This window comes from Poecilia reticulata, chromosome 8 (genome assembly GCF_904066995.2).
Source record: "Poecilia reticulata chromosome 8, P_reticulata-male-v2, whole genome shotgun sequence".
Lineage (NCBI taxonomy): Eukaryota > Metazoa > Chordata > Actinopteri > Cyprinodontiformes > Poeciliidae > Poecilia > Poecilia reticulata.
In genome coordinates, this window is record NC_088837.1 from 24,008,345 (window position 1) to 24,035,954 (window position 27,610).

The 27,610-nt window shown below is 38.2% G+C and overlaps 2 protein-coding genes across 4 annotated transcripts; one reads left to right on the forward strand and one right to left on the reverse strand.

The window, feature by feature from the left end:
- Nucleotides 1-1,955: 1,955 nt before the first annotated feature.
- grna (granulin a) lies at nucleotides 1,956-17,437 on the reverse strand. Its single transcript, XM_008416441.3, has 15 exons — nucleotides 17,268-17,437; nucleotides 16,537-16,677; nucleotides 14,929-15,066; nucleotides 13,687-13,815; nucleotides 13,049-13,130; nucleotides 12,037-12,143; nucleotides 11,698-11,851; nucleotides 11,478-11,609; nucleotides 10,647-10,744; nucleotides 10,309-10,551; nucleotides 9,435-9,677; nucleotides 7,990-8,325; nucleotides 4,965-5,201; nucleotides 3,269-3,526; nucleotides 1,956-2,670 (listed from the first exon to the last, which is right to left on the reverse strand). Exons 2-15 carry the CDS (start codon nucleotides 16,675-16,677, stop codon nucleotides 2,527-2,529), a joined length of 2,442 nt encoding a protein of 813 aa, XP_008414663.2. The 5' UTR covers nucleotides 17,268-17,437; the 3' UTR covers nucleotides 1,956-2,526.
- slc25a39 (solute carrier family 25 member 39) lies at nucleotides 14,975-24,898 on the forward strand. 3 transcript variants are annotated; one of them, XM_008416439.3, is made up of 12 exons: nucleotides 14,975-15,106; nucleotides 19,076-19,181; nucleotides 19,311-19,370; nucleotides 19,488-19,538; nucleotides 20,602-20,711; nucleotides 20,798-20,865; nucleotides 22,458-22,582; nucleotides 22,663-22,836; nucleotides 23,377-23,486; nucleotides 23,971-24,052; nucleotides 24,133-24,213; nucleotides 24,294-24,898. In XM_008416439.3, exons 2-12 carry the CDS (start codon nucleotides 19,085-19,087, stop codon nucleotides 24,410-24,412), a joined length of 1,077 nt encoding a protein of 358 aa, XP_008414661.1. In that variant the 5' UTR covers nucleotides 14,975-15,106; nucleotides 19,076-19,084; the 3' UTR covers nucleotides 24,413-24,898. The 3 variants fall into 3 exon arrangements, with proteins under 3 accessions (XP_008414661.1, XP_008414662.1, XP_008414660.1); XM_008416438.3 differs by lacking the exon at nucleotides 14,975-15,106 and adding an exon at nucleotides 17,696-17,919; XM_008416440.3 differs by lacking the exons at nucleotides 14,975-15,106; nucleotides 19,488-19,538 and adding an exon at nucleotides 17,694-17,919.
- Nucleotides 24,899-27,610: the final 2,712 nt, after the last annotated feature.

Genomic DNA, 27,610 nt, shown 5'->3' on the forward strand with positions numbered 1-27,610 from the left:
GTGTTTGTTTTTTAATTATTCCAGTTAGTTAGGCAGGAAAATGAAATCAGGTTTAAATCATAAAATGCTCCTGATGTGTTCAGGAAGCCCATATTGCTTTGAATTTTCTTGTTGCAGTTAGTTTTTTCCTTCCACTCAACTTTCCATAGCAGTTTTCCATGTAGTTGCATCTTTTTTTCTCGTGTAATATTCTTAATTTTCCGAGAACCTGGGGTTTTCAAGTGTAATCATGAAGATAAACAGAATTTGTTTTATAAAGTTAATTATTTATAACTGATTTGTCTTTTTGTTTTGTTTTTCTGATGTACTGAAATGCTGCGCTGCAGTTCTTAGATGTTCCAAAGGCACAAAACACTGGAATGAAATGGCGTCATTACCTCCAGCGCCTCGCTAATGACCTAATTATTCAGGTGTGGTGCATCAGAGGCACATCTAAAAGTTCAGGTCAGCGGGCGGCCCTCCAGAACTGGACACCTGTGATCTGGACTTTCCCGAGAGACATATTAGTATTTAAACTCATTATCCTCAGATTTTATTACATAAAATTAAGAGTATGTCTCCAAATAAAAAGATCCTTCGTATTTTACATATAATATTTATACAATGCCATAACTTCCTTGAGAGTTTCCCTTACTTTTAGGTTGACGTTGCATTACAATCACCTTTCTTTCTATTTTACGTCGCTTACAGGTTTGTAAAGCTAATCTTTAACTCTGAGTTCACAGGAAACAGAGTTGATTCTGGAATTTTCAAAATAAAATTTTTAAATACTTTATTTTGCTGTAGGGAATGTAAATTGTAACCGGTACTGTTACAGTTATATTTATAAATACGTGGGTGCAGTCTTCTGCAACAAGTATGGAAGACAAAATGTGCCAAGAAGTTTTTTTAAAAATACATATTTTATTTATTTAACATAAAACTGGTATGCATGCACTGCATTTTCCCCTCAATTATAATGGTTTAATTGGTCTTCAGTTGCAAATTGACACTAATATGTAGTGGGCCTCCCTTCTGAAGCTGCTGCCCCCGCGACCCGACCCCGGATAAGCGGAAGAAAATGGATGGATGGATGGATGGACTAATATGTAGTTTTTACATTGAAGAATAAATTACTTCATATTTACCCCGTGTGCTGCAATTTTTGTGACCCTATGCAGGTTTGTAGGTTGGTCAGTAGGTGGCAGTAGTTTTTGACACAAGGGGAGTGCAAAGTATGGTGTGAGGGCCATATGTGGACTTTGGAATGATTTTGTAGAATTCAAGATCAATGTGAATTTGGTTTGTCTGTGGGATTTTCACTGACATAAAGACTTGATATGGGATTTACAAAATAAAATACATTATGCTGTTCTCTTATCTGCCTGGTTTTGCTTTTAATTTGATTTAATGGTTAATAGGATCACAAATGTGACTTTTTTCTTACTTTATTGCATTCCATTAGGGTATTTTTTAATTTAATTTGAAAACAGATTAACTTTCATTGAGCAGCAGACTTGTGGGAATCCAAACTAAACTTCGCTAAAAAACAAAAACAAAAAATCTGACAGGCAATAAACCCAAAAACATGGAAATGTTTTAAAGCCTATCCCGTTTAGACAAAAGTCAGACTTTAATATCTTGTATTAACATACTGTAGTTTTAGTTTATTGTAAATAAAAGTGAAAAAAATAGCTTTAACAATTCTAATTAAAAGAAAAAAGATTTTATTAAAAATGTTCAGGCCCCTGAGTATGATAAACCGGACATTTTGGCCCATTATATTTATGTTGCCTATATGGCTTACATACCATCAGCACCACCACTGTAACAGAACAGCTTGGAAATAGTTGTTCACGTAAAAAACAAAATGAATTAAGAGGGTTAAAAAAAACAAAATGCTTTTCTTAATAATGCAGGTTTAGTTTAAAATTATATTTATCATGTTATTACACCAAAAGAATGACAAAAAACCCTTTGTAATTTCTTCTTTATTAGTTTCATGGAAAACAGAAATCATATTTGTTTTTTAATAAAGTTGCACCAATTAAATTAATAGCTTTGCCTGAAATCAGTAAGTTTGATTAATGAGAAAATTAAATGAATAATGATTCTTTTCAATTCAATATGAAGTCTCAGGCTGATTAACCAACAAAATAAATGCAAATCATTTAAATGTAACAGTTCATGCCAAACTATCTCTGGTTATTATTGATTTGGAGAAAAATGACAGATTATTGACAGAGGAATGCAGTTTGTGAACAAAAGGCCGCTGCAGCAGATCATGACAACAGTGATTTAGTGAGAAGATTTATGTTGCATTCGGAGTGTTTCGGTTTTATTCTTGATTTGTTAGAGTTTCAAGTATTAAATGATGTGTGCAGGAGAAAAACAACCTTCTGTTGCACCAAACATGCAGACAGAAACGTCACGTTCCCCAACAGCCTCCTTAAGTGCAATTCAGCTTTACCGTTCACCATTTAGCACAAAGTATTAATTGTATTTTATATTTATTTTCTTCATGTAGGAATTAATTTCAGCACGTTTTCATAGAATTAGAGCTCTCTTCTTGTTGGTGGAGAACATGTTCCATGTCTGCCAGTTGAGTCCGGCGTTCTGGACGCAGGAGCCTTCGTCTGTGCAGGTGTAGCCGGCGGGACAGCAGTGCTTCATGTCGCTGCAGCACACCGCCTGCAAGGCCAACAGAGGGCGCTCTAGGTTAAATACGTCCATGCAACTCATGACAACAGCACATGATTTAAAACATTTTTATCATACATTTCTATGTCTTGCTGCCTTTCTGTTGTTGCTCATTTCAGACAGTAGAAAATGCAGTCTTGTTGTCATTATTGTACAAATTCAGACACAATTTCACAGTAATTAAACATATTCTCTCTAGAAAAGCACTAGAAAGTAAACCTAGGGTCAGAAATTAGTTCACTAAAACTGGAAATAATTTAAAAAGAACCTCTGTGACAAATGAAATAAGATAATAGATTAGAATCAGAATTCTGAGTTTGATGTCAGAATGTAATAATTTTTTTGTGGCACTAATCTTTTTCCATACTTAGAAATCCAGAAAATATCCATCTGGTCTAGTGATCAACCACTGGAGTCTGCAGCGTCAAATGCATCAGAAACTTAATGCTGGAGAGTTGTTAAGATAAATCTGTGCATTTTGTGACACTGTGATAAAAGAACTTAGTCTAACTTCACAAGTGATTACCTAATTATGCCAAATAAATGCATAATTCAAGGTGTGTGTGTCTGTAAGTGAAGCGTTTCCTACATGAGGAGCCGGGCAGCAGCCCCAGGTGGTGGCAGACGTCCTGCAGCAGGTGTTGTCATCCGGGCAGCTTTTCTGCTCGTCACACTGGACGACTCTGGGCTTCAGCGGCGCGAGCTCAAGACGGTACTCCGGCAGGAACACCGGTATGAGCGGGAGCTTCTCCAGCTGCAGCAGGATGAGCTTCTGGCAGCTGTTGGAGACGACGTCGCAGGTGTAGCCCTCTGGGCAGCAGTGCTCCTTATCTGAGCAGCACACCGCCTGAACAGAAAACACCAAGTCTTACATTACAACAGCAAACCCTGCTGCACTCAGCTTCCTTTACAAATGTGCACAAATCTTTTTTTTGTTATTGTGCTAATATTGGAAAAAATAATAATACAATTTCGCAATTCTTAGAATTCTGAGAAAAATAAAACTGTTCCGCAAAGAGGAGGCTGCCAGACGGCAATGGCCGAGAAAAATCATGCAAAAATAATAAAAAATTATTTCATACACTTTTAATTTGTACTTCAATCTCTTTTTTAAGCAAAATATAAGTCAGAATAATTTATTTAAATGTTATTCCTAATTCTAATTTTCTGATTGAAATTATTTTCATGTTCATGAATCTATTTATTAGCCTTTTGAACTAGTGTGATTTTTTTTCTCCTCACAGTTTACGTCAGCTGTCAGCAAATTACGGCACTCCACTCTCCTCCTGGTGGCGCTACAATCTGAAAAACGACGACGGCAAAAGTTGGTTGCTCAACAGTAATTCCATCTTTTTTTATTATTATTATTGTATCTGTTGAGAGTTCATTAGCCTTCAATGTAAACATAATCACAATATTTTAACATTTTTAAATTCTGCACAAAAAAATTAACCAAAGTATGAAAAAACGAAAACTACTACTATAATAAAAACTAAACTAAAAAGTAAGAATATTTAACTAATAACTAGCAAACACACTCTAAAACTTCCATTGCAGTTTTGCTAAATACATCTATACTGCTCAAAAAAAATAAAGGGAACACTTAAACAACACAATATAACTCCAAGTAAATCAAACTTCTGTGAAATCAAACTGTCCACTTAGGAAGCAACACTGATTGACCCGACGAGGGTCACCGTTGTCAATGAGTGCTGCTTCCTAAGTGGACAGTTTGATTTCACAGAAGTTTGATTTACTTGGAGTTATATTGTGTTGTTAAAGTGTTCCCTTTATTTTTTTGAGCAGTGTATTTCTTCAACACGGCAGAAAACCCATCTTCTCCTAGCGCGAAGAAAAGCAGAAGACGTGAGGGAAGCTGTTCCCATTAAGCGAATTTATTTTCGTACTTTCAATTTGCGCAATTTTGTGGTCAATGGAAACGCAGCTTATGTCAGTGAGTGAGTGTCCGAGCAGCAGCATGTTACGCTTTACGTCCTTAGATTAGGCACTTATCAGGCGGAAGAAAAAGTAGTTCCAGTCAACTCCATCTCATTTAGACATGATCTTAATAATTTAGTTACTTTCTAACGTGCTCTTCATAACCTACATTATCTCAAATGGCTGAAGTATTGACATTTGGATTTGAGAATCAAATAATTTAAAGCATAAATTCTGGTATCGGGAGATTTCGATATTGCAGTATCAATCCGCACATCGCTAACGGACACTGATTTCAACACTCAACATTTTAATGGCGGAGGTTCGGAATCGGCCGGTAATCTCACATTTTGCAGCGGGCAGCAGCCCCACTCGCCGGTGAACAGCTTGCAGCAGGAGGTGCGTTCAGGACACTGGTGGTCGTCGTCGCACTGGACGTTGTTGGGATCAACCTGGACGCTCGTAATGGCGGGGAGTTTGGTGTACCATGGGATCTCCACTTCCCCTTTGATGCACGTGGTCTTGTCCTCGTTACATTTGTAGTTTTCCGGGCAACAATGGCTGCCGTCGGCGCAACACACGGCCTGGTGGAAGAAGTGAGAGTTGGAAGCGTGACTTTCACATCAGCCTTGCGGTTCTATTGTTACTTCTGCTTTCTTCAGTAGTATGACCGAACTCTCAGTCACAGGGAAAAAAGATGCGTTCAAATTTAAATTCACCACTTCCTGTGCCATGATTTGACATTAAAGACACTGACACTTATATCTCATGAATCTAGTATTTAGATCCAAAAGCGAAACACAAGCATTTATTTACTCAATGTAATTTTTTTTCAAGCACTTATTACTGTTAATTTGAATTATTCTGGCAAACAGCTAACATAAACCAAAAATGTAGCTTAGATATGACCAATTATTATTATGCTCTGACAGCCTTCAAAAGGAATTTAAGCCATAAACTGAAAAAACACAAATATTACCAAGTTTTTTTTTGTCTAGTTTCTAGAGCAAATATCTTAGTACACTTGAACTAAGACAAAACTAATAGACAAGTAACTTTTCAGACAACATGTAGGAGCTTGTTTAAGTCAACAATTCCTTAACATTGGTTAAAAAATGCAATGCTTCAATTGGCAATTATTTCACTTATAAAATGAGAAAAATGTTTGGTTATGGGTTTAAAATCTGCGACTGGAACTGGTACTTTTTAAAATCAATATTAAGAAATTATTGACTTAAAACAAGCTCACATTTCTTGCTGAAATGTTCCCTGTTAGTTTAGTTTTGTTTTATTTCGATTGTACTAAGATATCGGGTCTTAAATCTAGACAAAATACATTTTTTTGTTTGTTTTTTTGCAGTGTAGCTGTAAACCATAAGCATCAAAATTATCAAGAATAAATTAGGTGTATATCTATGTGTGAATTTATTTCAGGGAAATAAATTTTATATTTTTATTAAATTAAAATGCTCCAGTAAGTGTGATAAAACTCAACATATTGTTTTTTGGTCAGAACAAACACTCCTTGCTGACTGTACTCTGGTGTAGTGTGACAGTTGTGTGGGTGATGATATATTTATTCATATGATAGAAAACAGAATTGAAAGTAAGTTTAAAGGTCAGAAATATCATCTGGGTTGTCAGTGACTGAATTAACCGTCTAGTTTCAAATCTCTGTGGCTTTTGCTGCATCTTTTAACTTGATTCTTTTTTTTATTTTACAAATGCTGGTGGTGAATTTTGCCTCTTGGATGCCAAATGTATGCTTTTTTAAAAATTTTAAAAATGTTTCATCAGGTTATCAGCTTGTTTAAAGTCTTTATTTCCTTATATTGATGAAAAAGTTCCAGTTACATAACTTAAAACATGTGAACAATGTCTTGTTATATGTGAAATAATCTGCCAATAACTAGTACTTTTGTTTTGTATCAATATTAAGGAATTATTAAATCCTAACAGATCAAATTTCTTGCTGAAAAGTTACTTATAAGTTAGTTTTGTCTTATTTAAAGCGTACTAAGATGTTTGCACTAAAAGCTAGACCAAAAATACTTGGTAAAAATTAGCATTTTTGCAGCATAATCATTGAAATATCTATTATAAGTAAATATACGCCTCTCATTGACAAAATTAACCAAAATATTTCCTATTATGAGGACTCTGCATCAATAATAGGGGTTTGATAACAATCATCACTGTTCTTGTTTTGCAACTTACTATTTACATTAAATAGCTTCTTTCCGTTTGTTTACACAACTTTGACATTGGGCTTCATTTGCAGGCATTCGTTTCTACAACTAACTTCTCTTTTTTTACCACAAAAGACTCAGACTTACAGAGCCATTGTGAAGTTGGATCTGTATCTGTAGTGGAAGGCCAGCCATAATCAGCTACCTTCAATCAATGAAAATGCATTCTGGTACTTAAACTACATTATTATTATTATTAAGAAATTAACGCAGTTCAGATTCATGAGTCACATTTTATAGACCTGCTTTGGCTAAAAACTCTAATTAAGCAGCTTAAGAGTGTTTACACACCTCAAAGTTTGGTAAACTCGTGACTAAAGTTGCAACATTTTCTACATTTCTAACTGCTGCGGTTCAGTTTCATACAATAGTGAATTTGGGTCATTGCAGATAGAAAAAACATTTTTAAACTCATGAGTTTAAAAATTCTAAAATTTTTGACTTTTGTAAATTTTCTTGAGTTTGAAAAGTAATTTTTTTTTTACTTTTTATCATGTTTCTAGAAAATTTCTTAGATTGCGTAATGAAAAAATATCGGAGTTTTTTTGGCAGAAATTTACTTCTTTTTTCATCTACAATGGCCTTAATGCAGCATTGTGCTTCCACACTACACTGAACCAAATCTTTAGAAAACCTGTTCCCCTCCTCGCCTGTGGGGGCGCTGCACCAAGAACGACTGAGGGAGACGAAGCCTCTGAAGAAGACATAGCAGAACTTCCTTTTTCACTAAATCTAAACAAACATGAAGAGGATTTTACTGGTTGTAGGATTTCTCTTTTCTCTTCGGCAAAAGACGGTGAACCATTTTTACTGTTAGCGCTCGGTTAGCACGTTTGTTCTGGTTGTATTTACCCAGAATCCTCTGCCCTGTAACCCAGGTTCTGCTTTTTTAACAGTTTCTTGACCGTTCAAAATGCATTCAAATTGCGCCTGAGTTCACTTCAACCAAACAGAGACCGAGGTTTGGAGGTGGATCAGAGTTAACTCTTTTGGTTTGTGTCAGAGTTCGATTACTCATTCACACCTTCTCAAACAAACCAGACTTTATAGGAAAACAAACTCTACTTGGATTAAGCAAACTAAACCGGGCTAACATGAGTGAACCCTGAGTAGCAGAACTCACCTTTGGCAGTGGACAGCAGCCCCACTTCTTACACGACTGCATAAAGCAGCAGGTTGTGTCCTGAGGGCATCTGGTGTGTTCATCACACTGAGTCCTCTCTTCTTCCTTCTCCTCCTCTTCATCATCTCCCTCTTGTGTGGGTCGCTCATCCTCTTCATTGGTCTCTGCTGGGGTTGTCACCAAGCTTTGGGTTGTTGTAGTGGGCACCGCAGTGGTGAACGCAGCGACCTGCAGCATGAAGGGCGTTGAGGCTGAAGCTTGTAAACAACCGGTGCTGGTCGGGTCACAGGTGGTGCCTTCAGGGCAGCAGTGCTCATGGTCGTCACAGCAGACCGCCTAGCAAATAAAGTGTCAGATAAAATAAAATACATTAGCAGCCATGGGAGAAAGAAGCATAATAGATCACCTTTACAGGTGGTACTTGATGCCTTCTGAAGGAAGTGTCTGTACTTCCTTCAGAAAGTATGGACGAAATTAGCGTTCATTAGCCAATTAGCAATACCTCTGCTGTTATTCAATGCCAAGAGATGATATAGACGATGCACCACATTGCATCCAGAAATATAATTTACTACTTGCCATCTGTAGCCACGCTAGCATAGTAGAACAAAATGAAACCTGACGATGATAATGTAGGTATTATTAATTTAATGTAGGTATTATTAATTTAGGGCAGTGCGCCACAGCAGAGGGAAAGTAATGCAAAAAAAGTTGAAGAATAAATCAAAACCACTCAAATTCTTCTTTTTGTCACTCTGTCAGTTACACTACATGTGGTCTTGTTGCTATGGCAACTGGCTGACAACGCCGATAATGTACGAGGATTCAATACAAACGAAAAACATTTCTTTTAAATGTTTCAAAGCATTCAGTCCATTACAGTTTTATGTTTTCAGCCTTATTATATGATTATTAATGTGGTTATTAAAAAGTGATGGGAGTGATAGATTAGCTAACGCTGCTATTAGCTAATCTATCACAGAGGCGGTCGATTAGCTAATTTAAAAATCTGCTCTACTGATGATCTGCCAGAAAATTGGTGTGTGGGTCACCTTTTTATTTTACTGAACCAAAGCAGACCAAATTCTGCAGCACATCTACATGTTAAGGTTGTCAAAGTAAAGCTAGCATAACTGAGCTACTTCCCATCACTGTTCTTTTTGGACTAAAACTTTTTCCTGACCTTTTTATCTAGTTGTTGTAGTGTTGATAAGTAGTAAAGCATTGCATCTCTTTTTCTTTTATATATCACATATACATTTAAGATTTAGCACATTATGACAACAATGCTAGTTATTGTCAACAAGCAGCTATTTAGCCACCAGCAGATGAGATGTCGCGCTGCAACGTGTTTATACCTACTATCTTCGAGTTTAATCCCTAAAACCCAGCTCCAGAAACTATGTTCTTCAAATACGCTGGAGGTGAACTGTTGGTTTGCTAACCTTAGGTAGAGGACAACAGGCCCAGGCACCTTCTTTGGTTTTACAGCAGGTGTAGCCATCAGGACAGGCAGAGGTGTCGTCACATGGCACTTTCTTCACCTGTACCTCCACACCTGGTCTGGAGATCGCTGGTTTCTTCTCAAACCAGGGGATGGAGAGAAGGCCGTCGTCACATCTTCCTGCTGCCACGTTACATTTCTTACCCTTTGGACAGCAGTGGGTAAAATCTTCACAGCAAACAGCCTGAGGATAACATGGTGGACAAAAAGAATTAAATAAATACCCAGAGGCACTTTGAACTGTTAAAAGTGACATGCTATGCTTCCTTGAATAGGTTAGAATAGGTCTATGGCCTATGCAAATCCCATTCATCACATTTTTTGCATTCTTTGATAATAAAATTCCAGTCTTGAGCTTGTGGCACTTGTCACTTTGAAGCCAATCGACGTTTAGACTCTTATGTGAAAATGGCTACAAAGAGATGCGCAATTATACAAGCCAACATCTTAGAAAAGCAGAGGTGGGCCTCCTGCACAACCGAATGCATTGAGTGGTTTTTGGATGGTAACTCGACAACAAAACACTTGTGTTTTCCAGCAGCCATTGTACGTGCTGAAACTCAGCTTGGGCTGCTTGGTAACAGCGCAGTATAATGTTGTATTCCGGATGTTTTTGAAGCAGCTCATTTTCCAGACACCAAGAAGCAATTTATTGCCCAAAAACGGCTGTCGTTTATTTAATAGCTTTGTCTGTTTTTAAAAAAGTAGAGACCCCAATAGAAGGATACAAATGTGCAAAATGTGACTTTTGGATCCCCTTTAACGTTCCAATACATCTTTTCTGAAAATATTTCTAAGAAATCGTCCCAGTTTACCTCTGGCATCTGACAACAAGCCCAGCCACCCTCTTTGGTTTTACAGCAGGTGGAGCCATCAGGACAGGAGGTGGTGTCGTTACATGGCACATTCTTCACCTGTACCTCCACACCTGGTCTGGAGATCGCTGGTTTCTTCTCAAACCAGGGGATGGATAGAAGGTCGTCATCACATGTTCCTGCTGTCACGTTACATTTCGTACCCTTTGGACAGCAGTGGGTAAAATCTTCACAACAAACAGCCTGAGGACGACACATTTCGACAAACGGAAACACGTAAATTCTCCAAACAGCACAGTTTTAGATTTATTTTTTGTTAGTTTACTCTGTATCTTCACCTCTGGCATCTGACAACAAGCCCAGCCACCCTCTTTGGTTTTACAGCAGGTGGAGCCATCAGGACAGGCGGTGGTGTCGTCACATGGCACATTGTTGACTGAAGGAGGAGAAAGCAGATTTCAGTTGATCCAACTCTCCTGCTGGGAAAATGTGTTTTTAAACAGTCCCATCCTAAACATCAGCTCGTGAGAAAATTGTGTTTGTGTCTTTTTCATCAGTGTGTTTAAGTTTACTTGAGTAACTTTTCTAAAAGATGTACTTTTAGGAGTATTTTACTACGCTGTACTTTTTACTTTTACCTGAGTAAAAGTAAAAATAAAGTATTATGAAGTATTTCTACTATTACTGGACTAAAGTTTCTAGATTCTCTACCCACTGAATGAAAAACAAAAAATCACCAGACACAGACACACACCTGCAGTTTTTGTTAAAGTTTCAAAAGTTTTACATTGAAAGAAAAAATTTGGGAAAATGTTCTTTTGCATAATTTTGTTATTTTTTATTAGTTATATGAATTATTGTAATATTGGTGCTTCTAACACCAAAATTTACACTTAACTTTACATTTTGGTCCATCTGATTATGTAATTTTTAATATTAAATGACTGATAATTTGATCAGTTATTCATTGGACTTTTTACGAAAGACTATTTTACTTTTACTTGAGTAAATTCCTGGATGGCTACTTTTTACTTTTACTTTAGTAAAATATGTTGAAGTAGTCCTTTTATTTGAGTAAAGTGTGAATAATCCTGTTAGTGTGAATGTTACTTAGTCTGAAACTGGCACTTCCTGGTAAAACTTTCAAGAAGCATAAAGTGAAATTTCACCTCCGTCTGCCTTAGTAACAGATGACACAGTCACTTCCTCCTCCAGAGGAGGAAGTGGATTGGCTGTAGCAGCTTCAGTGGATTTCTCTGCTTCTTCCTCATCGGCTGCCTTTGCAGTAATTTCTTCACCCACTGGAAAAACAGGCACACCCAGATTTATTTATGATAAAGAAGTTTAGCTCACCAATCCTTCATGATGGCACACATTCCTAACCCTGACCGTTCTGATTCTCCCAGTCTGCTCTCTGTCTGGCAGGGAACTTAGCCCACATTGGCAGCTCCTTTTTGGTAGACATGGAAATGCATTTCATTTGTTCAATGTTGCATGTTGTCCCTTCAGGGCAGCAGTGTTTCTTATCATCGCAGCACACAGCCTGTTTGGACAATAAAGTCACACGTCAGCCCAGGATAAGACACAATAAAGACATGATAACTTGGATGTGAGTCAATGTGGGTCATGCAAATCATCCATTTGACTTTTCCCTCCTTTACTATCTTACTCACAGTATGAAGTCCTACGAATAAGGAGTAACATGAATGAAGACTGATTACTGCATACCTTTGGCATTGGACAGCAACCCCATTTGCCTTCTGGAGTCTCACAGCAGGTCGTTTCATCCGGGCATTCGGACACGCCGTCGCTACACCGGATGGCTGTCACAAGTTCTTAAAAAGAAATAAAAAATATTAAAAACTAAGACAAAAATGATAGAACTGAAATGATTAATCACGATTAATCTATGATTGAAATAATCAACTAATTTAGTAATTAGTTAATCATCTCACATCAAGTGAATTCATCCGATCATTTGGACATGTCGTCTCTACAGAGTCACGAGTTTTTTCACCCAAAACAAAACAACAGACTTATAAAAACTAAAATAATAATGATGGAGCTGAAACGATTAATCGTGATTAATCAATGATTGGGATAATCATCAACTAATTTAGCAATTGATTAATCATTAACTGCTGTATAAAGACTCAAAAAAGGTAACTTGCTGACAGAACATAGTTAGAGCATCAAATAACCCAAAACTGTAAAAAACAAAACAAAAAAAAAACATTTTGCATTAAAAAAAAGAAAACAACCTTTGTCGGTAAATATGTTATACCCTAAATTCCTTAAGTTGCAGTTTTAACTTCACCTAGTTCAAATTCTTTATAAAACAAAAACAACAAAAAAACATATTTTGCTTCTCAATTATTAAATTGTTTAATCCAAAATAATAGTCAACAGATCAGCCATACTCTATACTGATGTAAATGACTGAGTTTTTAGCACAATTGAAATAATTTTTTAGCTGAAAATGCATTCCTTGCTACAAAAGGAATGCTATGCTATTGCATCTTAGGTGATAAAATGTTTATTTTCTTATCTCAAAAAGTTAAATGTATTTGTTTCTATCTTTTAATGTATTTAATATTGCATAAGAAAGGCTTACGTTGTTTAATGAACAATCTGCTGATTTCATTACCAGATTAATCAATTAATTGTCAGAGTTATTGTTAGTTGCAGCCTTAAATAAAGATTAAAGACTGAAAAATATGAATATTATGATAAGTCCAACCTTTTTTGATGCAGGAGCGGCTGTCGATGCTGCAGTGGTGGCCCTCAGGACAGCAGTGCTTCCCATCAGAGCAGGAGATTCCCTGTTGGACGGCATAAAGTTAGAAAAACATTCCTGAAATCCTCACACACTCACTTATCCAAAACAACAAGATTGGATTTGTAAATATTTTGTGACAGTTTGTTATGAGCCAGATAAGATCGATCTCCTCCACCGCCTCCGTCAGTTACTATTCCAGTCTGACAAAATGCACCGTTCTGACTGAAAACTACCAATCAGAGCCAGGAGGAGGGGCTTAGTGCTGTCAATCAACCGTGTACAACTGACCGTTAGAGGAAAACAGTTTATCCACCATTGGTGGCTATGCTAACTGCACTGAGCATTCATGACAGGCTGTGCTAGCTGCAACTTAGCACAGACCAAGGGGGAGAATGAAAGATGATGATGATGATTGACAGCACTAAGACCCGCCTCCTGGCTCTGATTGGTTGTTTCTAGTTAGCGCTGGGACAAGGCAGAGGAGCTAATTTTTTTTCAAAGATTATCTGTCTCATACTTTGCTGTCATAACATAGTCACGACTTCAACAAATATGTTACATACTGCAGCTTTAAGGCTCAAAAACAAAAATTTGATTACCTTCGCTAGCGGACAGCATCCAAACTTTGTCAAAGCCTTCAGGCAGGAAAACTCAGCAGGGCATCGTGACTGATCGGGACAGATGTTATCGTCGCCTTCACCCATGTAGGACTTGATCATCCTGAAGGACTGCATGGACAACAAATGAAGAACACCACTGAAAACACATAGTTCCCACAAGTCTGAACCAAAAGTGATCTGCGCCATCTTAGAAGGCAAGCGCATGCGCAACGCATAGCGGACCCATGGCTTCAAGGCAAACAAAAATAAAATATGTGCACATGCTTGACCAATGTGTGAGACCAAGGCACATTTAAAAAATGGCTGCTGTTGGGATTGATCCGTATGAGACAGAGAAGGAAAATATGTCAGATGATGTGGACAAGTATTCAAATTGTAACAGAGTAATAGTTGTAATCAGAGCTGGGTTGTACATTTATTCAGTTACACTTACTTGAGTAACATTTTGGAATAAAATACTTTTAGTAGTATTTTTACAATGCTGTACATTTTACTTTTACTGGAGTAATTTTCTTATGAAGTATTTCTATTCTTACTTGAGTAAAACTTGTAGATACTCTACCCACTCTGAGTAACTTCAGTGAATGAAGAACAAACATATTTTAACCAAACATTCACCAGAAACAGACACACACCTGCAGTTTTTGATATTTTGGTCTGTCTGATGATGTAATTTTTAAATGTTTGATAATTTGATTAGTTACTTACTTGAGTAGACTTTTTACCAAATACTTTCTAGTCTGACTTGAGTAATTTCTTGGACAGCTACTTTTTACTTTTACTTGAGTGAAAATATGTTGAAGCAGTGAAATTGAGTACAATTTTGGGTACTCTGCCCAGCCCTGACATACACGTTCGCTACAAGTCCGGCTTAGCTAGCAGCTAAAAGCTACATTAGCTTAGCTAATTTTGCTACTTCGGCAGTAAGTACTACAGTAAATATCACTGATATTCATCTGAGTATTACACAGAGGTGGCTAGAGTAACCAGAAATGATATTTAATAATAGTTGTAATGTATTATACAGTTTATAAGTTGGAATGAGGTGAGCACTAGTTCTAATCTTGTTACTTCACGGCTCACTGTTGTCATAGCAACTCCATAGCAACTGCCTTCTAAGATGGCTGTCAGTTACCAAGTTCACGGAAGTGCGACGTCTCATGAGAACCACGTATACTTAAACCGGGTTTGTGGATGAAAACAAGAGGATGTTATTCATACTTTAGAGACTGTGGGCTGGAGAGCGGAGGTCCTTCCCGTCCATGGGATGGACACAGTGGCGTTCACACAGCGGGACGCCTCTGAGTCGCAGATCGTGTCTGACGGACAGCAGTGGATGTGATCCTCACAGCATTCAGCCTTCGGAGACGGGAGTAGCGGGAACACTTTGACTACCAAAGTTAGTACGGATATCTCCTACTCTGAATGAGGCTAGCTCTTTTATCTGGTTTATACAGTAGTAAAACACCTTCCAGTATGAATAGCGCTACTATAGAATAAGGTTTACTTTGGAGTACAGAAACTTTATCTGCTATGTCAATTTAACTGCGTACAGTACATCATAGCTGAATGTGTCATGAGGTACAAAAGCCTTTTTATAATAAAATATTTTAATAAGAATAGTACACATGTGAATAATTGGTGGAGCAAAACTTAAGTAACTCAGCCCAAAATGAAGGTGAAGATAAAGAGAAATACATGCACTACAAAAAAACACAAAATCCTACCAAGTATTTTGGTCTATTTTCTAGTGCAATTATCTCAGGACATTTTAAATCAGACAAAACAGGCTTGCAACTAAATTTAAAGTTAGTAATTTCTTAATTTAGATGAAAAAGTAGCTCCATTGGCAAATTATTTAACGCATAACATGGAAAAAATGTCTATAATCTACCAATGGAACGAGAACTTTTTAAAATAAATATTGATGAAATACTGACTTAAAACAAGCTGATATTTTTTGCTGAAAAGTTACTAAGTCTTATTTCAAGTGTACTAAAATATTTACACTAGAAACTAGGCCAAAAATAGTTGGTAAGGTTTTCTGTTTTTGCAGTGTGAAACATCAAGCTTCTGCTAGCTAAGCTAATCTGAGATAAACTTGAAGAAAAATAAGGAAATCCTGTTCATTTTTGGAGTCTTGGTTCTTGGTTGTAAAGATATTTAAGATAATTTAAAAAATCAACAAGATACCTGTTGCTTTGTTTACAAAATGTTGATCAAATTTTGGTTTTGAAGGAGAGTTTTGACTGGAGGTTGAAAATTCTCACAAAAACATTGGTTTTTCTTATGGAAATAAATAATTTCTGCAAGAATAATTGCACTGATTTTAAACTTTGGAAACCTAAATTTCTGGCAAAAATATAAGAACAAAGGCTTACTCAGAAATCAGTCACATATGTCGTGCTATTTGTGAATACTTTACATTGGGGTTTAATTGTATATAATGTTGAGAAATACATAGTTTATTTTGCTATTACGACATTGAGGAAATCCTTCTAGACAGTGGAGTATATACTGTAAGTTCCATTTAAGGAACTAAAACTATTCCAAGTCACATGTATAGTACTACAACACTTTCTTCATTGTTTTGTCCACATAGAAATTAAAATTAAATGCGAAAAACTAATTTCGTAGCATGTTAATAACAAATTAGGTTTGTTTGTGTTGTATTATTTTCAGAAACTAGCTTCTAAGTAATAATAATAAGAAGAAGAACTATCTTGTATTGTACTAGTCAAAACATAGTACATTATCCCACCATTGATATTTAACTGATACCCCAGACAGAAAGATGCTTAGAGAAATTTATTGAGCAGCCACCTGTACCTGATCAAACGGGCAGCAGCCATAGCCGTTCGTTGGGCTGCTGCAGCAGGTTTGACCTTCTGCACACCTGCCTCCATCTGGACACTCATCTGCACCAACCACGGCAAAGACAGCCCAACAGATCACAACCCAGGTCTGCATCTGCAAGCAGCAAAAAGCTCTCACTCACAGGAAGTCTCGAAAAAGGAAAGTGAAGCTTAAACCCCCCTTTTCCACTTCCAAAAGTTATTTGAGTCCTCAAATAGCAGCATAAAGTGTTAGATTCTAGGGTTTTGCTGAACAGTTATGCAGATAACCTTGACATTATGTCTTCTACAATAATTCTGTCTAAAAATCACTCTGTGTGAACTGAATATGATGGGTTTTTATTTATATTTTACCCCGTTTGAAAGACGGGGTAAATAAACCCACAGAACCTCAGTGGGTTTATTTCCTGTAGTAGTACTTCCTTATCATATTGTCTTTGTCTCCCTGCACAAAGGAGAGTTGTATTCACAACACTCAGCGTCATTAAAATGACAACTAATACATATTTAAGATATATAAATATTACGAAGACATGTGAAAGACATGTACAATTTGCATAAATATTGAACAACGTAAAAGTCTTTTTTTTTTTTTTTTTATAAAAAATCAACTTTTTAAGTTTCAGTCATAAAGGTTTGTTAAATATTTTTTAGCATTTTTCCAGCGGTTTTACAGTGCTGTAAGAGGTTTTACAGTGCTCTTACCTTTAGTAAAGACAGAAAGGCTGTTGTGAAGTGACAGTGGAGCTTCCCCGCTGCGTCTCACCACAGTGAATCCCCACAAAGAGTCCTGCCGAACCTGCATCATCCCGAGTACATGGCCGCCCCCATCATGGTCAGAGGGCGGGGAAGCGAAAGGTGGATCTCTCAGTCTCCACTCTATTTATTCACTAAGCTTAAACTTTTTTCACGTTGATTGAATTGTTTTTTTAAATTTTTTATTTTATTTTATTTATTTTTTGTCAAGTAGCATAGTTTGTCGTCCTAACGGGTAACTTAATCCAACAGGAAACTTATTTACATGAAACTTCCTGGTGCAGCCAGTGATTTTGCGGCCCACTAGATGGCGCCAAAGCTTCTGGAACAGAAGCAGGCGGACCCGAGTCCGTTCAAACGCTGATCTACACATAATGCGCTCGGTCAAACGGGCTGTTTCTTTGGTTACGCAGATGTTTTTAGAATCTGGGTTTCGCGTACGTGAGAGGATGTGCGGCGGCGAGGCCGGACGCTGGTAACATTTTGTACTCGGCATGCGCTGCAATGGAGCGCCTGAGTAAAACGAATTACCACATATTGAGTAACTGACATGGGTGAAGGCACCTGTGTTTCAGGAAAAGCCTGGCAGCTAAAGTAAAAGGTGGGTAACGTCAACTCATAATATATAACAAAGCTTCGCAGCTTGTAAACAGCAAGATGGCTACCGAGCTAAGCATCGTCCTGCAGTTAGCGGTTAGCAAAACACCCACGTTTGAAGACTAGATTCGACAATTTTGTCTGAAACTAAGAGTTTCTGCTCACCATTGTTGAACGCATAGTTTTAGAACAAATCGATATTTCACCAAGAAAAAAAAAAATTCTTGATGTATTTTTCGAGAAAGACAAGTGCACTGAAGTTAGTCTTACATTGAGTGCCAAAAGAAAAAAGGATTATTCCGCTATTTTTAAGGACTCTAAATCCGTTTAGTCCAATTCAGTCCAAGAAACAAAAGCACTGATTCATTAATTGTAGACTGTTTTTGCAATCTACGTATATATTTTAAAATTTCTCCTGGACCTAATATAAGTAAAGCCAAATTACTCAAAAGCAGCCGTTTACTCAAGCAATCAATCCGAAGCGAACTTCAGCGTTGCGAAAAAGAACATGGTGTACAACTGCTAAAATGTATGCTGAAAAACAAACAAATTGAAGCCTTAATCTAGTCTATTATGAAGCCAGATTATGGATCTGGTGTTTCGCATACAACAAACGTGCATCCTGTCAACATAAGGCTGCTGTTTTGGTGTTTTTTGTCGTGCAACCTGAGAGATTTCCGTTAAGATTCTGTAGCTTTCAAGCTAATTCCTGTGACCATTAAATAATCTGACTCATTTGGTCAAACTCTGTCTCATACGGCTGTAATGACCACGTTTCGTTGTTGGTGAGCCCCCAGGAAGTGGACAGGCCAGCGGAAGCACCTCCTCCTGTAGGGAAACCGGTTTGAGACGGCTGTCACTTGTTGTAGGTCAGGAGGCGAGGCTTTGGAGGCAGCATGCGTTTGAAAGATAAGCTATCAAAATGTTTCAAGGACCTTGTTTTAACAACTCCACCTAGACATACCCTCCTCAGTTCAAAAAAAGACACCTATGCACGGTAATTTTTCCATTTAGGAGTGGGTTCTTTGGACAAACTCTGCAACAAATCGCAGCTTTCTTCACTCCTGCTGGATTGTAGCTTACACAGCGTTTTGTTGGACTAGTGCATGATGTTTTCGACCTGCTATTTTGTATGTTTTTGTTTATGTTTGGTCTGACAGGTGGGCAGGATGGGGGAGCGGACCGTTGGCGGCCCAGTGGCTGCGATCTCTCCAGTGCAGCAGATGCTGGCCTCTGGCACTGGAGCCCTCCTCACATCTCTATTTGGTTAGCTTATATAGAAACAACGAGAGCAAGAGTCGTAGAGTTTTTACTCCCATGTTTTCTTCCTTTTTGATTCTATTTGCACCTGTTTTGCTGCCTCTGTTGTGATTGGCTGTGTGGATTTGTTTGCAGTCACTCCGCTGGACGTTGTGAAGATAAGGCTGCAGGCTCAGCAGACTCCCTTCCACCAGGGTAGGAAAACTGATTCCTCGCTTCGCGTTAAGATGGCTGGTCTCTAACTGCTTCTTCGTTTGAAACTAACCCCTGCAAACGGCTTTCTTTCTGCTCCGCCTTGGCTTCGTTTTCCAGCTTTGGGCCGTGAATCCGCTCCATGGGGTGGAGTCGGCCGCTCATCCAAATGTGAGTATTGATCTGCTGCAGCAGTGCACCCCGGTCTGATTGGAAAATATATAGGGCTGAAACGATTAATCGGATTAATAGGGATTATTGAAATAATTGCCAACTAATTTAGTAATTGATTAATCACTAAGTGCAGTATACAGATTAAAAAATATTCAATTTGCAGAAAGAACACAGAGCTGTAATTAAGCCAAGATGTAAAATAATATAAATAGATTTTGCAGTTTAGCTAAAAAAAATAAAATGTTTCTGCAAATACATTTTTCAGTAAAACTCCTCAAGTGGCAGTTTAACTTCACTCGGTTCAAATTCTGTAAATAAAACAATTTCCTATTAAGCACCTTTCACTATTCAATCATTAACTGGAGCACACAGACTGGAAAAGGCCATTTGCTGAAAAAAAAAAACCAACAGACTCTGAGCTTTAATTAAGCCAATACATGTATACATTTTGCATTTAAGATCCAAAAAAATATTTTGTCTGTGATTATTTTCTACCCAGAACCCCTCAAGTACCAGTCTCAGCTTCAAATGGTTCAAATTCTGTTTTTAAAAATCTCAACGTTAAACACGTTTTGATATCTAATTATCAGTTAATCAACATATCAGCCCTACACTGTATTGACATGTCGAGGAGAAGGGGCTCAGCCATTATTGCATTTTATGTAATAAAATGTTTATTTGCTTATTTAAGATGAATCAGATTTTTCTTTTACATCTTTTCATGCATATGTAATATTGTAAAAAAAGTGCCACTTATTTTTCATCTCAATAATTGATAACTAAAATAATCGTTAGCTGCAGCCCTATGAATATATTCCTGTTCAGCCTGGATGAACTCTTTCTGCTTGTGAAGCTAAAATAACCTCCGATAGTTTATTTATTTGGTCACTAATCAGCCCAAAACAAACTGCATCAAGGTCGGCCCTGGTCTTATCTTCAGTGTCGTTGCCCCGTTTTTGCTGTTTCACATCCAGAAGCCAAGTTTGAGGGGAGAAAGTAAACATGTACGTTATTGATTAGCATGCAGCTTCTGAAGCTTTGCTGTGCGTTCTGTCTGCAGGGAAATGTTTTCTGTACTGCAACGGCCTGATGGATCACATCTACGTCTGCCAGAACGGAACCAGCTGCTCCAGCTGGTACCGAACGCCGACGCATTTCAGTGGCACTCTGGTGAGCTGCATCGCAGCTGCAGGTTTCAGAGGATTTTTTTAATATCTGTAATTCACTGAGATGGGTTTTTTTTTTTTTTGACGCAGGATGCTTTTGTGAAAATCACCCGCCATGAGGGACTCCGCTCTCTGTGGAGTGGGCTGCCACCGACGCTGTGAGTTTCAGGGCGGCGCTTTGGTTTCTTTCCATTTTTGAGACGTTATTGTTTTATTTAAATGCCGTCCGGCTCGTTTTGCAGTTTGTTCGGCTCAGATTCAGTTTTCCCTGAACTTCAGGAAACTTTGAAACATGAATTGAAAAAAAAAACAAGCCGGAGGCCAGAGGGGCGGGGGGGCGGACATGTTTGTCCGCTCAGCAGGTTTCTGCTCAGAGCTAACGTTCTCAGACAGTCTGGCTACAACAGACAGAAAGCTGCTCATGACTGCAGCGATGCGGCCTAGTCAAAGGTTTTTCACACATTATCCGAACCGATTCAAGTTTTGCCTGAATCTGTTTTTTGGTTAAACATGAACATCACGGTCTGCTCCTGGATGATTTTTGAGATTTTGTTCTCCAAAGTAAAAGGAACTCGAGAGTCAAACTGAATAAAGTTTCAGAGCAGATCATCTGAAACTTGTTTTACCAGAAGGTAAATCATAATTTGGGTATTCAAAGTTAAAAACGAATAAAATTCAAATTTCCATAAACCTTTCTGTTACTGAATGCCCTCTAGTTTTACAAATGTTTCTGACATTGTAACCTTGCTTGGCCTTGCAGATCTGTGCATATTTAAAACTGGATTTGTTCTTGCAAAGCTGTATTTAAATGCATAAAGAAATTATGAATGCAAAATAAACGTCCGCTTTCAGAAGTTACACAAACATTACAATGTGACTCCCAGATCAGTTTTATGTTTAACATTATAAAAGTTGAGCATAACCTTTATGGGTCAAAATCTACATTTACGCACAGACACAAATGCAGCATGGTGTGTTTAGGTGCTGTTGGAAAACTGGGTCATCTGCATGTTCTGTTATTTCCTGTGATGGAGAATCAGGGCTAAGTTAGAAAAAATGTAATTATCAGAATAAAGTCCTAATAAAGAGAATAAAATCATAAAGTCATAACAATATGAGAAATGTTTGTTGATGTGCTACACAAATAAAATTTGATTGATTGATTGAAATATCTAATGATATGAGAATAAAGTCCTAATTTGATGAGGCCTTGAAAAATAATTAAAATGTGGAAATGAGGAATGTTTAGCATCTTGTGAAGTTATGCTTTGGTATCGATTTAACAAGTAATTAATCTTTTAAGACATTTGACCAAATTATAATCCATAGCAGAATTTTGAAGTGATTGTAGAAACAACGGAGTTTATTTTTAAAGATTCAATCTGTTCTTGTCAGATCCTGATCTCTGGAAACTTTGTTTTTATTAAAATAACTTTTTTTTACTTTATTCTCCTGCTGTTATGACTTTATTCTCGTAAATAAAAAAATAATCTTAGTCTGGCCCGATATTCCGTCGTAATTTCCTTTAGTTATAACACAGACACTTAGATTTATTTTTTAATGTTGAAAAACAGTTTAGACATATATACATCTATAATCCGAACAAATGTAAATATGGGGTTAAAAGAAACGCCCACTGGGAGGTGGAGCGGCTTTGACTGGGAGAAACGATCCGTTTTTAACTCTATTGAGTCATTTATTCATTTCTAAATAAAAACAGTGTTTATTTGTATGTTTTTAATGTGTGAAGCGTGATGGCCGTCCCAGCCACAGTGATCTACTTCACCTGCTACGACCAGCTGAGGGACTTCCTGTGGTTCGGTTTGGGCCTCCAGGGCAGCCATGTCCCTCTTCTGGCCGGAGGGCTCGCCAGATGTAAGAAGAAGAAGAAAAAAAACCCTCCTGTTGTTGTTTTTCTGTTGTTGTTTATCTGTAACGTGTTGTTCTGATGGCAGTGGGCGCCGTGACGGTCATCAGCCCTCTGGAGCTGGTCAGGACCAAAATGCAATCCAGGAAGCTGAGCTACAGCGAGCTGCGCGTGTGCATCCGCTCGGCGGTGGCCCAGAGCGGCATGCTGTCGCTGTGGAGGGGGTGGGGGCCCACCGTCCTCAGAGACGTGCCTTTTTCTGGTGAGATTCACTCACATCCTAGTTAAGGAGTCTAATTTCAATTCCTTTTCTAACTATTTGGAACTAATTTGTGATTGTAGATCGGTCTGTCACAATAACAGATTATCGTCTGCTGGACCATAAATGGTCCCAGAGTTTATTACTATAAACGATAATGTTGGTTTTTTTAATATAACGGTAATAATGGCATAATAACGCAGGAACACATTCTCAGATAAAAAAAATTTAATTCTAATTAACTTTTAACACTGGAAATGAAAGACATTTTAAATATCCAAAATAATACACAAAACAACAGAAACAACAAATACAATTAATTATAAAATGTCCTTTAAAAAAAGGGCAGATTGAGACCACACCAGACTGAAGACTTTTATCATCCAGTTTTTGGTAGAAAAAGAGAAAAGAAATGTACAATAAATCATGGAAATGATTGTATGTGTTCTAATTTCTCATGCCATTAATAGATTAATTGTTGTAGATGGGTTCAGTGGCACCCGGGTCTTTGTTTTATCGCTGTTTGTGTTGTTGTTGCTGCAGCTTTGTACTGGTTTAACTACGAACTGGTGAAGGCCCAGCTGTGTGAGCAGTACGCATCGCCGAAGGCCAACTTCTCCATCAGCTTCACTGCCGGAGCCGTTTCTGGAGCCGTGAGTCTTCAGCAGCGCCAACACCGTCGACCCACTTTGAATGACTTACTGTAGAGCAGATGCTGGAATCAATGTCTCCTCAACACCAAGAGTGTTGGAGAAGAGCTGAATTTAATTTAGCATTTGGGAAAAAGAAGCTTGAGTTTGAACAAAATATGTTTATTTTCAGGCTGCATCCATCTTATCATATCGTTCTACCTTAACATGATTAGTTGGATTGTTTAAATGTAGTAATTTATTATTTCTTATGACCCAATAACTTATTAGTCTGTGTAATTAAAATAAAGGTTGGCTTATATTTTGTACGTTAAACTAACATTAATGAAATTCTGGGATTTTTTTTTTTTTTGGTTAAATTTGTTTTTTGTTCCCAGATGTAAGAGAGAAACATAATTTTGTTTGAAAATTTTTGAAAAATGTTTGAATTTTACAGCGTGTGTGTGTGTGTGTGTGTGTGTGTGGGTGTGTGTGTGTGTGTGTTCAGGTCGCTGCTGTCCTGACGCTGCCGTTCGACGTGGTGAAAACTCGGCGGCAGATCCAGCTGGGCGAGATGGACTCTCTGGGAGGTTGGTTCTTCTTCTCCTGTATTTAAACAGATTTAAAGTTTCAAAAGGTTTAAAATGAACTTGCTGCTGTTTGTTTCCAGTTTCCAGAAAGGGAACCGCTTCCACTTGGCACATCATGAAGGAGATCTGGTCTGAGCTGGGCTACAGAGGCCTCTTTGCAGGTGTGACACACACAGACATATTTTAAATAAAAATCTCTTGTTTTCTTTGCCAGGAAGTTAAAAACATATTTTTTGTTTAGGTTTTCTGCCCAGAGTGATCAAAGTGGCGCCAGCCTGCGCTGTCATGATCAGCAGCTATGAGTTTGGGAAGGCGTTCTTCCAGAAGGTGAACCTGGACCGACAGCGCCTGGCGCCATGAACTCCACCAGCAGGGGGCGCACCTCCATCCTTCCTGCATGCCTGATGAAACTTGCTAAAGGGTTGAGGAGAAGTTTGCGTGCTCACGTTTAGACATTTGGACTCACCTGTGAACCTGAACCCGCTCGCCCGCTGTGCATGGCAGTGGCGCAAACTCAAAGACTGCAACTTGATCCGTACTGTAGCATGAGGTCCAGATAAAATGCTTTACCACGTTTTCGGTTGTCCTGTTGCAGTAAAACATGACAATTTTAGCAACTATCTGCTGTGTAGATAACTTTACGAACATTTTTGAATGCGGATTGAGTTACATTTCATATGCAACGAGAGACCTGTGGGTAGAAATTGAAACTCATTGAGATCTTTCAGGAGATTCTCAGAACTTGGTGAGTGAAAACTTTAGACACTGGACCAGAAAATGAGAAAATGTTGAAGGATGTAAATGTTTTCTGTTTTATAAGAAATTGTATTAAAATGTTACAACCTAGTTTTTGTCCAATGAGGGATTTCTTTCCAGTTTTACTTAATTATGAGAGAAATCTAATTGGGGCTAAAAAATATATTCCAAAATTTATTATCTAGATATCAGGCTGGTAAATAAAACTATTCAAAAGTAAGTCATGAGGAAATGTGGATTTAATGGCGACCCATTCACCTTCCCATCCATACTGTCCAGCTTCCCTTTCTGAGAACAATTGTCCATGAATCATGATGTTGCCACCACCGTGTTTCAGTGTGTGGATGGTTTGCAAGTCTTTTTGTTTGTTGATCTAATCCAGGGGTGTCAAACTCCAGTCCTCTGCTGTCCTGCAGTTTTTAGATGTGCCACAGGTACAAAACACTGGAATGAAATGGCTTCACCTCCTTGTGTAGATCAGATCTCCAAAGCCTTAATTACCTAATTATTCTCCTCAGGTGGTGCAGCAGAGGCACATCTAAAAGTTGCAGGGCAGCGGCCCTCCAGAACCAGAGTTTGACACCTGTGGTCTAATCTAACAAGATATTCTTCATTAAATGTTCCAAAAATTGTTTCTCTTTTCAAGGAGGTGCAAACCACCAGCAGGTGGCGGCTTTGTACCATTTTGTAATTTTAAAATACAACTTAAGTATTTTCTTGTTCTTGTTCACGAATGAGGGAAGAAGGGAGCGGGAGATCGACAGGCGGATTGGGGCAGCGTCTGCCGTGAAGCGGGCGTTGTAGCGGACCGTCGTGGTGAAGAGAGAGCTGAGCCAAAAAGCGAAGCTCTCGATTTACCGGTCGATCTACGTTCCCACCCTCATCTATGGTCATGAGCTTTGGGTCATGACCGAAAGAACGAGATCACGGATACAAGCGGCCGAAATGGGTTTCCTCCGCAGGGTGGCTGGGCTCTCCCTTAGAGAGAGAAGCTCGGTCATCCGGGAGGGACTCATAGTAGAGCCGCTGCTCCTCCACGTCGAGAGGAGCCGGTTGAGGTGGCTCGGGCATCTGGTCAGGATGCCTCCTGGACGCCTCCCTGGTGAGGTGTTCAGGTCCCACCGGGAGGAGGCCTCGGGGAAGACCCAGGACACGCTGGAGGGATTACGTCTCTCAGCTGGCCTGGGAACACCTTGGGATTCCTGGAGGAGCTGGAAGAAGTGGCTGGGGAGAGGGAAGTCTGGGCCTCCCTTCTGAAGCTGCTGCCCCCGCGACCCGACCCCGGATAAGCGGAAGAAAATGGATGGATGGATGGATTCTCTTACAGGAGCTTATAGTGTATGCTGAGAAAATCCGTATGAGCGGTTTCCGTCAGTCTGCAGATGGGATGCTTGGTCGTGGCGTTTACCTCAGCAGAGACCTGCAGAAAGCAAGTCGCTATCCTATTGGTCATCCTGATGAAGACAAAGAGGTCATAATGGTTCAGGTCAATGTGGGGAAAGTGAAAGTAATTAATTACCAGAACCACCCTCTGCAGAAGACCTGGCATAAAGAAGGGTATGACACCGCCTGGGTGCCGCCCAACTGCGGGATGGTGGAGAGCGGCCTGGAGGAGGACTGCGTCTGGGATCCTACTCGCATCAGGATCCTTCACCTCATTAAACTCATTATAATCCCAGGCCAGTCCGACTCGGACAGCGCTGATTACAAGTTAAATGTTTACATGATTTACAAGTTAAAACAAGTGATGACTGATTCAAATGTTGTATGAAGAAAATCATGTTTTACTCTGTCATTTTGACCTGAGAAATAAAATTTTTAAAGTTTAAAGTTGTGACTCTGATTCTAAATTAAAACATTTCAGTCTCTGATATCAGTTAAAGAACTGCAGTTGCTTAACTTGATTTTAAAAGTTATGGAGATATATGAGCCACTCAGACATACCTCCATGTCTCCCAAACCGTTAGTCATTACTTCTAAATTAAAATATTATCGAGAAGTTAATTTATTTTAGTAATTGAGTCAAACTCTTATAAAGATTCGACACATATAGTGTGTGGTAGGAGCAATAAACAAAAAAGTTATTTATTTCAACTTTCGTTAACTTTGTTGATTCTGGATTGTAATGGAAATCCAATGTTCAATTTCTCAGAAAATTAAAAAATTATATCAGATAAACAAAAAAGATATTTTAAACTGAAATGTCAGGCATAGTGAGATTCTTTTACAAACAATTTGTTCTACACAAAGTGACCTGTAAGATTGCAGTAAATTTTATATTGGGGTATCAGATAAAAAGACTGAATTCAGGTGAAGATTTTTTTTTTGACAACTATCCATGAATTTATATTTTGATCAAATTATTTTCTTCACACCTCACATCACATAAAATTTTGTTGTAAGTGACAAAATGTAGAAAATTTGAATTTGAATACTACTGGTGTGCAATTTACCAAACATAGTTTAAATGTTGGAAACTGTGATTTTTCATTAAACCAAGTCAAGAAAAAATCTTGTTTACTCAGGATAAGCAACAGCAAATAAAAGTGCAACTAGAATGCTTTAAAAAAATATATATGTAAATGTTTAATTAAATTTTTTTTTCAGAAGGTTGTGGATATGTATGTGTTTGGCTGTTTCTTAATCTTTTCTTTTTGTTTTGTTTGGATCTTGAGTCTGAAATAAAGTTTCTATCTGATAAAGTGAACAACTGATATTTTTGTTGTCAAATAGAACAGCGACACCAAGTGGCTACATGTAGAAAGTGTTTTGAAGAGTCATAACGTATTTAGAAAATAGTCA

Bases quoted from the DNA above. Each gene is read 5' to 3' on its own strand.
- grna (XM_008416441.3), bottom strand. From the start codon at position 16,677: ATGCAGACCTGGGTTGTGATCTGTTGGGCTGTCTTTGCCGTGGTTGGT. The intron at 10,745-11,477 runs GTGAAATTTCAC...CTCCTCCTTCAG, and splicing joins TGTTACTAAGGCAGACGGAG to TCAACAATGTGCCATGTGAC. The intron at 10,552-10,646 runs GTGAAGATACAG...TGTCGTCCTCAG, and splicing joins CTTGTTGTCAGATGCCAGAG to GCTGTTTGTTGTGAAGATTT.
- slc25a39 (XM_008416439.3), top strand. From the start codon at position 19,085: ATGGGGGAGCGGACCGTTGGCGGCCCAGTGGCTGCGATCTCTCCAGTG. The intron at 20,866-22,457 runs GTGAGTTTCAGG...TAATGTGTGAAG, and splicing joins AGTGGGCTGCCACCGACGCT to CGTGATGGCCGTCCCAGCCA. The intron at 22,583-22,662 runs GTAAGAAGAAGA...TTCTGATGGCAG, and splicing joins GGCCGGAGGGCTCGCCAGAT to TGGGCGCCGTGACGGTCATC.